Here is a 9,422-nt window from a genome sequence, read left to right as displayed (position 1 = left end):
TATTACATTGCCCCCTGGTGGTGGATGTGGGCACTACTCCGCGGTGTCATCCCAGGCCATGAGTGACCTTTATTACATTGCCCCTTGGTGGTGGATGTGGGCATTGCCCCGCGGTGTCATCCCAGGCCGTATGTGACCTTTATTACATTGCCCCCTGGTGGTGGATGTGGGCATTGCCCCGCGGTGTCATCCCTGGCCGTGTGACCTTTATTACATTGCCCCCTGGTGGTGAATGTGAACATTGCTCCGCGGTGTCCTCCCAGGCCATGGGTGACCTTTATTACATTGCCCCCTGGTGGTGGATGTGGGCATTGCCCCGCGGTGTCATCCCAGGCCATGGGTGACTTTTATTACATTGCCCCCTGGTGGTGGATGTGGACATTGCTCCGCGGTGTCATCCCAGGCCATGGCTGACCTTTATTACATTGCCCCCTGGTGGTGGATGTGGGCATTGCCCCGCGGTGTCATCCCAGGCCATGGGTGACCTTTATTACATTGCCCCCTGGTGGTGGATGTGGGCATTGCTCCGCGGTGTCATCCCAGGCCATGGCTGACCTTTATTACATTGCGCCCTGGTGGTGGATGTGGGCATTGCTCCGCGGTGTCATCCTAGGCCATGGGTGACCTTTATTACATTGCCCCCTGGTGGTGGATGTGGGCACTGCTCCGCGGTGTCATCCCAGGCCATGGCTGACCTTTATTACATTGCGCCCTGGTGGTGGATGTGGGCACTGCTCCGCGGTGTCATCCCAGGCCATGGCTGACCTTTATTACATTGCCCCCTGGTGGTGGATGTGGGCACTGCCCCGCGGTGTCATCCTAGGCCATGGCTGACCTTTATTACATTGCCCCCTGGTGGTGGATGTGGGCACTGCCCCGCGGTGTCATCCTAGGCCATGGCTGACCCTTATTACATTGCCCCCTGGTGGTGGATGTGGGCACTGCCCCGCGGTGTCATCCTAGGCCATGGCTGACCTTTATTACATTGCCCCCTGGTGGTGGATGTGGGCATTGCTCCGCGGTGTCATCCCAGGCCATGGCTGACCTTTATTACATTGCCCCCTGGTGGTGGATGTGGGCACTGCCCCGCGGTGTCATCCTAGGCCATGGCTGACCTTTATTACATTGCCCCCTGGTGGTGGATGTGGGCATTGCCCCGCGGTGTCATCCTAGGCCATGGTTGACCTTTATTACATTGCCCCCTGGTGGTGGATGTGGGCATTGCCCCGCGGTGTCATCCTAGGCCATGGCTGACCTTTATTACATTGCCCCCTGGTGGTGGATGTGGGCACTGCCCCGCGGTGTCATCCTAGGCCATGGCTGACCTTTATTACATTGCCCCCTGGTGGTGGATGTGGGCATTGCCCCGCGGTGTCATCCTAGGCCATGGTTGGCCTTTATTACATTGCCCCCTGGTGGTGGATGTGGGCATTGCCCCGCGGTGTCATCCTAGGCCATGGCTGACCTTTATTACATTGCCCCCTGGTGGTGGATGTGGGCATTGCTCGGCGGTGTCATCCCAGGCCATGGCTGACCTTTATTACATTGCCCCCTGCGCGGGTCGGCTGCTGGTGATACGTTCAGCAATGGGTTAATAAGTGTCCCGTCCCTATATACATACAGGCTGTGTATTAACCCCGTCATCCCCTGCGGTGGGGACATCACCTATGTACACAGCTGCCGCCGTCCCACGGTCATTGGTCGCTGACTGCCCCCCGCGCTCGCTGCAGTCCGCCAGGTGCACTCATCATGTGGCGCTTCGGCCGCCGCCTGCGTTCTGGGTCGCGGCTCTTGCCCCCGGTCTGGACTTGGTCCTGGAGGGCATTCGCTCACGGGCCGGGACCGGAGCTCAGTTTTTCGGATGGAAAGGCCTTCAGGCTGAAGAGCGGCTGGGAGGTGGCGCGGGGGCTGCTCATATTCCGGCTCTGCTCGGTGCCCACCCTGGTGAGGAACTCCGACAAGGTAAGCGACGAAAACGTTACTGCTGACAGCTGAGGGTTCGCTACAATGTATTCAGGCTAAACGATCCTCTGTGAGAGATTGTCCTGACTGGGCAGAATGATCCCGGCCTGTGCGCACAGCTGAGGGTCTGTTACAGTTGTAGCAGATTCTCCCCAGACGTACAATGTAACAACCGTCCGCAGCGCGTCCTGCGCTCGCTGCTGAGATTTGTTACAATGTATCAGACCAGGCTATTTCTAGATTCCATTATTCTTCCTTCTCTCCGGCAGCTTCTCTCGGTGTCCCGCAGGCTCCTGGGCCGCAGACTCTTTGAATGGGGCATGAGGGGCTCGGTGTACGGCCAGTTTGTTGCCGGAGAGACCCTCCCTGAGATTCAGGCCTGTACGGAGCGGCTGGCGCGGCTCGGCATTCGCCCCATGTTGGCGGTGCCCATCGAAGAGGACTTGGGCGAAAGCAAAAGCGGGTGAGCTGGGAGCCATGATAATACCCTGACCAGTAGGGGGCACTGCAACATATTTCACGTGGCATTTTTGTCATGCCTTCCTAATGTGCGAGTGGAAACAGTATGAATGACTCCACTACCCTCCTGCCAGTGGAAGCAGTTGCTTATGTTTGCTGGATTATAGACCCCAATAATATAAATGGTGGGGCCCGTTATTTATTTTGCATCAAGCCTCACTTTACCCCAATGTCTACACTTCATTATGGAAAATATTACATTGAAAATTATATATTCTAGGTTGCATTACCAGCAACTGCCAGCAGATGTCACCAGTGTTATTAACAATGGAAACTGCCACCTGCAGTGCAAAAGTGGTACTGCAGCCAAGATATTCTGTGTAATGTCTGCGCTCCAGACACAGCTATAGGGGTGCAGAGCCAGGGACGGAGCTACAGGGGTGCAGAGCCAGGGACGGAGCTATAGGGGTGCAGAGCCGCGGATGGAGCTGTAGGGGTGCAGAGCCAGGGACGGATCTATAGGGGTACAGAGCCAGGGACGGAGCTATAGGGGTGCAGAGCCAGGGACGGAGCTATAGGGGTGCAGAGCCAGGGACGGAGCTGTAGGGGTGCAGAGACAGAGACAGAGCTATAGGGGTGCAGAGCCAGGGACGGATCTATAGGGGTGCAGAGCCAGGGACGGATCTATAGGGGTGCAGAGCCGCGGATGGAGCTGTAGGGGTGCAGAGCCAGGGACGGAGCTATAGGGCTGCAGAGCCGGGGACGGAGCTATAGGGGTGCAGAGCCAGGGACGGATCTATAGGGGTGCAGAGCCGCGGATGGAGCTGTAGGGGTGCAGAGCCAGGGACGGAGCTGTAGGGGTGCAGAGCCAGGAACGGAGCTGTAGGGGTGCAGAGCCAGGGACGGAGCTATAGGGCTGCAGAGCCGGGGACGGAGCTATAGGGGTGCAGAGCCGGGGACGGAGCTATAGGGGTGCAGAGCCGGGGACGGAGCTATAGGGGTGCAGAGCCGGGGACGGAGCTATAGGGGTGCAGAGCCGGGGACGGAGCTATAGGGGTGTAGAGCCGGGGACGGAGCTATAGGGGTGCAGAGCCGGGGACGGAGCTATAGGGGTGCAGAGCCGGGGACGGAGCTGTAGGGGTGCAGAGCCAGGGACGGAGCTATAGGGGTGCAGAGCCAGGGACGGAGCTATAGGGGTGCAGAGCCAGGGACGGAGCTATAGGGGTGCAGAGCCAGGGACGGAGCTATAGGGGTGCAGAGCCAGGGACGGAGCTATAGGGGTGCAGAGCCAGGGCCGCAGGGTCCAGAATTACCTCCTATTTAAATCAGATTATTGATACATTAGCAATCTTGCACTTTTGACACTGGGAACTCTGTTATACTCCTCCTTCTTGTAATTCAGGATGATTTTACTGCAGCTTCATTATCAGCAGAGGCAGGATTACACTGATGACACCTCTATATACAGCAGATAGCACAGCATTCACACTTGGTGATGTCACAGCTCACCTCCTCCTCCCTTCACCATGACCTTTAACGCTATCTTACATATCGAAGCATCTAATGCGCGTGTGCAGAGTCTGTTCATTGCTTCTAATGTACATGTGAATTTCCTGGAGCAAAAGGAAGGAAGAGACTAAAAAAAGAATGAGGGGTCAATGTGAAAAATGCAACATTTTCTTCTTTTTTTTTATGCAGATTGTGATAGAAAAAAAAAGGTAATAAAGTTTCCCAGTTTTTTTCTCTTATTTATGCCGTTCCCTTGATTTTTTTCCATTTTTTCTTTTCTTTTAATTTGCAATTTGGTTCCAGAGATAAGGGCCATTTTATTTGGTGTTACTCTTTATGGTGTTTTCCATGGGGGCGTGGCTCAGAGCACAATTATGCAAATCAGCCCATGGACACACCCGAAAGGATCCTGTGAGCCACACCCTCTCTTAAAGACCATAAAATAATGACCAATAGTGCTTAATCTGATGACACATTGGCTTTAAGAGTGTTTGAATGGTGATCAGGGGTCTTGTTCTAGATTTTACATTGGAGCCAGAATTTACATCTCTACAGATGAGAACGAAAACAAAACAAAAAGATGTTTTTTTAGATAGTTTGCGCTGCAGTACCAGTTCCTGCCAGCAGATGTCACTTCTGTTACTATTGAGTAGGAGCAGTGCCACCTGCAGGCCATGCTCGGTACTGCACACAATCTTCTAGAAACGCTTTGCTCCGTATTTCCCGCATCATTTCGCAGGGAGCGCTGGTACCAGCAGAACGAGGAGATCATGCTGAAGTGTGTGGACCTCTCCTCGGCTGGAGGGGACCGTCCCATGATGCAGCTGAAAATCACGGCCCTGATGAGCGCCGACCTGTGCGTGAGTGCGATATAAAGCCGGGGTGAGCGGGGGAGGGGAAGCGACAACCATCAGACCCAGTCATGACGTCTCCTCTTCTTCCCTCCCGTCATCAGAAGGTTCTGTCCGTGTGTCTGTCAGATCCGGATCGGCGGGCGGCGCTCAGTCCTCAGCGGATCGTCTCCATCATGGAGGGCCAGGTACGGGGGGGCCGGTTCCGTTTTTCGGCCATATTGGCACAATGTTCTGACACTTGTTCTCGCAGGATCCGGTTCTTCCCTTCCTGTCCGAGGAGCAGAATCGGCATCTCCAGACCGCGGTGCGGAGGCTCAGCCGCGTCGGGAAGGTGAGGACGACGGCGAATGGGCGGTGTTGCCTAGCAACCACCTGGCTCCTGTCTGGGTGACTACCCGCGGCCCAGCCTGCTGTACAGTACACTGCCTCTGATCTCCCCGCAGCACGCCAAGGCGAAGCGCGTCCGTGTCCTGGTGGATGCTGAATACACGTACGTGAACCCCGCGCTCAGCCTGGTTACCATGGCGATGATGGCCCAGTGCAACACGGACGAGCCCTGGATCTGGAACACCTATCAGTGCTACTTAAAGGTGAGACGGTCGCCATGGAGACACGGCAGTCGGTGGTCTCCGCCATCTTGGAGAAGGGGCCGCGTACCTTTAAGTGGTCGTGCGAGGGGTGAAGTTATGTGGGTGACGCCCTCTTGGACGGGCCGCTACTCACCTTTCTGCTTTGTTTTTCCATCATGGAGGATTCCTACAAGAACCTGACCCAGGACCTGCGCACGGCCGACAGTCTGGGCCGGAGTTTTGGGGTGAAGTTGGTCCGCGGGGCGTATATGGACAAGGAGCGGAAAATGGCGAAAGAGAAGGGTTACAGCGACCCCGTCCAGCCCGACTGGGCGGCCACCAACAGAAGGTGAGGAAAACGGGGCGAGACCGGGCACCGCTGAGGGGCCGGCACAGTGTGTCAGTGAGATCAGGGCTGCGGAATGATACATTGTATCACTGCGGAATAAAAACCCGACCTCTGACCCCCAGTTACCAGCGATCACTGGATCACCTGCTGGAGCGGATCGCACGGGACGGAGCGAAACACAACCTGATCATCGCCAGCCACAACGAGGAGTCCGTGCTGCACGCTGCGCAGAGGTGGGTACCACAGGGCTGAGATACACGGCTCAGCAGTCAGTATCACACAGGATGGGATTAGATACACGGCTCAGCAGACAGTATCACACAGGATAGGATTAGATACACAGCTCAGCAGACAGTATCACACAGGAGAGGATTAGATACACAGCTCAGCAGTCAGTATCACACAGGAGAGGATTAGATACACGGCTCAGCAGTCAGTATCACACAGGAGAGGATTAGATACACGGCTCAGCAGACAGTATCACACAGGAGAGGATTAGATACACGGCTCAGCAGTCAGTATCACACAGGAGAGGATTAGATACACGGCTCAGCAGACAGTATCACACAGGATAGGATTAGATACACGGCTCAGCAGACAGTATCACACAGGAGAGGATTAGATACACAGCTCAGCAGTCAGTATCACACAGGAGAGGATTAGATACACGGCTCAGCAGACAGTATCACACAGGATGGGATTAGATACACGGCTCAGCAGACAGTATCACACAGGAGAGGATTAGATACACGGCTCAGCAGACAGTATCACACAGGATAGGATTAGATACACGGCTCAGCAGTCAGTATCACAAAGGAGAGGATTATATACACGGCTCAGCAGTCAGTATCACAAAGGAGAGGATTAGATACACGGCTCAGCAGACAGTATCACACAGGATAGGATTAGATACACGGTTCAGCAGTCAGTATCACACAGGATAGGATTAGATACACGGCTCAGCAGTCAGTATCACACAGGAGAGGATTAGATACACGGCTCAGCAGACAGTATCACACAGGATAGGATTAGATACACGGCTCAGCAGACAGTATCACACAGGATAGGATTAGATACACGGCTCAGCAGACAGTATCACACAGGAGAGGATTAGATACACAGCTCAGCAGACGGTATCACACAGGATACTATTGGATACAGGTTTTCTGCTCTCCCAGGATGGCGGAGCTCGGGATCGGTGGGAGCAGCGGTGCCGTGTGCTTCGGGCAGCTCCTCGGGATGTGTGACCACGTGTCTCTCACGCTCGGTAGGTTGGTGCGGGTGTCTTTCCTCGGAGCAGATGCTCGCGGTATATCTGGTGGTACGTCTCGGGGGGCTGATGTGCCGCTCTCGTCCTCAGGTCAGGCTGGGTATCTGGTCTATAAGTCCATCCCTTACGGTTCGGTGGACTCGGTGCTTCCGTATCTGGTGAGACGAGCGCAGGAGAACCAGAGCGTCCTCCAGGGAATCCGGAAGGAGAGAGACCTCCTGCGCCGGGAGCTGAGACATCGCCTCCTGCGCCGAAGCTGAGACTGCCTGCGCCAAAGATGGAGGAGAAATCCCAGGACTCTGACTGGACTCTGTTCTATGGTGGAGAGCGGAGCTGACAACCTCATATAAACTGTGTTACTGCATGGAGGGGGCACTTATCTTCGCTGTCTCAGGAGCTATAATAAGAAGGCATTTTATAAAATCTGTCGCAAAGTTTGGTGAAAATAATGATTTGGGAGTGTTATAGACGGATGCCCCTAAACTGCAGAGCAAGACACTGCACCAGCAGGGGGTGACATGTGTAACAAGGTGGCACGGGGTGGTACCTTGTACATGAAAAGATACATAAAGTTCCTTGTGCTGCATGTGCAGCCCCACAGCACACTCACAGGCTCTGTCAGATTCCCCTCAGCTGCTGCCATGTCGGCTCCGCATTCATGAGCTCCGCAAATCACTTGAGGTTTTTCCAACAGCTTAACTTTACTAGACAGCAGCGTATTCATCTCACAGACGGCACAGTTCACACACAGAGACATCTTATCTGCATTCTTCACATCAGCAACACAGTTCACACAGGACAACGTTTCCTGCACTTTCCCTTCCTCTGCCATATGGGCAGACTCTAGTATCTCTGTCATTTCTCTCCGCATTCATGGCCGTACCTCTAGCCAGACTCTGTCCTGTCTGCGCTTTCCTTTCCTCTGACATCTGGGCAGCCTCTTTGGACAGTTCGTGTCCCATCTGTAGCTTCAGCATCACCAGCTCTCTGTCAGCTCCTTGTCCGATTCCAATAGGGAAAGGTGCCAGGAACGCCATCTCAGCTGCTCCCTCCCCGGTCCAGATCCTTCTTGGAGATGATCCTGTTGAGCTGGTGCCTGACTGCACTATTCTTCAGCCGGGGGCCCCTTACTGCCATCTGCAGACTTATCCCCCACAGCCTGTAAGGGTATGTGTCCACGTTCAGGATTGCATCAGGATTTGGTCAGGGTTTTATGTCAGTATTTGTAAGCCAAAACCAGGAGTGGAACAATTAGAGGAAAAGTATAATAGAAACATATGCACCACTTCTGTTTTTTATCAGCCACTCCTGGTTTTGGCTTACAAATACTGACATAAAATCCTGACCAAATCCTGATGCAATCCTGAACGTGGACACATACCCTAACTGTCTCACTGTTTGCATTCGGCCTCTTGGTCAGACTGCCAGGGTGTCTGACAGAACCAGGAAGTGCCTATCCTATATCTCCCTGCTCTGTGCTGCTCTGCTTGTTGCCTGTTCCTAAACTAATACTCTTATCTATCCTATTCTCTATCTCTAATGTGCCCCCTCTATTCTAATCCCCCTATGGTCCTATACTATCCCTAAGCTTACACACAGTATACAACAAATGCATCACATTAGAATACATGACACATTAATGATCCTTAGGGAACCGCACATTACATTAGCATTAGTGAACATGAATAACTGTCAGGATGCCACATGTGACACACGTGCTCCGTGTTCAGGAGAGAGGAAGCACACGAGGGTCCCTGCCACCTCCTTACACTCCTCTCTTCTAAAATATGGTCGTCCCCGACCATGGCGGCACCTGTAAACTTAATACTGTTAGAATTTTTTTTTAAACGTATATACAATTAGGACAGTCTTTATCTTGTGGGTCAACCGTTACCCCGGCTGCACTCGGTTGGAGCCCTGGAACAGAAAGTTCAAGTCTCTTTTAACTTGGGTCCGACTGACCCCAGTCCCATTGCTCCAGGGATTCAGACACATACAGTATCGCACAACCATTCGGGCCCATGGACCAGTTCTTTCCCACTCCAGGTAGCCAAAAACTGGAAGCCTCTTAAAACACATGGCCTGTTGGCCACCTCAGCAGTCCAGTCAGTACTGACCCGGCTCGCTCCTCGGGTCTTCCTGCACAGGCTCTTTCCCCCTCTCTCCTTTTAGCAGATCACAGGCCCTTAAACACACGTGGGTGGCTTTATCAAGGAACAGTTCAAGGTTAAGACAGGTAAAATTTGGGGCAAATGCAGGTAAGATGTAGTGTTAAAACAACACAGTCCTTAAAGCAACCGCACCCTCAGTCCATGGTGATTAACCCTTTCAGGGTTCCAGTTCTGTAATCCAGCAGGGGATGCGCAAATGAAACTTGGATGAGGAAGGGGAAAAACAAAAGCAGCAGTCTTATCCGTGACCATTCGGGTCACCACTGACACTCAGTCCTG

General features: G+C 53.7%; 1 protein-coding gene across 1 annotated transcript; it reads left to right on the top strand.

Moving 5' to 3' along the window:
• Window positions 1-1,521: 1,521 nt before the first annotated feature.
• Window positions 1,522-7,401, top strand: PRODH2 (proline dehydrogenase 2). Its single transcript, XM_069735517.1, has 10 exons — window positions 1,522-1,962; window positions 2,232-2,425; window positions 4,670-4,790; window positions 4,886-4,969; window positions 5,035-5,115; window positions 5,228-5,374; window positions 5,536-5,702; window positions 5,825-5,935; window positions 6,881-6,969; window positions 7,063-7,401. The coding sequence occupies exons 1-10, from the start codon at window positions 1,750-1,752 to the stop codon at window positions 7,230-7,232; spliced, it is 1,377 nt and encodes a 458-aa protein (XP_069591618.1). The 5' UTR covers window positions 1,522-1,749; the 3' UTR covers window positions 7,233-7,401.
• Window positions 7,402-9,422: the final 2,021 nt, after the last annotated feature.

This window comes from Ranitomeya imitator, chromosome 7 (assembly GCF_032444005.1).
Source record: "Ranitomeya imitator isolate aRanImi1 chromosome 7, aRanImi1.pri, whole genome shotgun sequence".
Lineage (NCBI taxonomy): Eukaryota > Metazoa > Chordata > Amphibia > Anura > Dendrobatidae > Ranitomeya > Ranitomeya imitator.
This window is presented reverse-complemented; position numbering and strand designations above follow the sequence as displayed.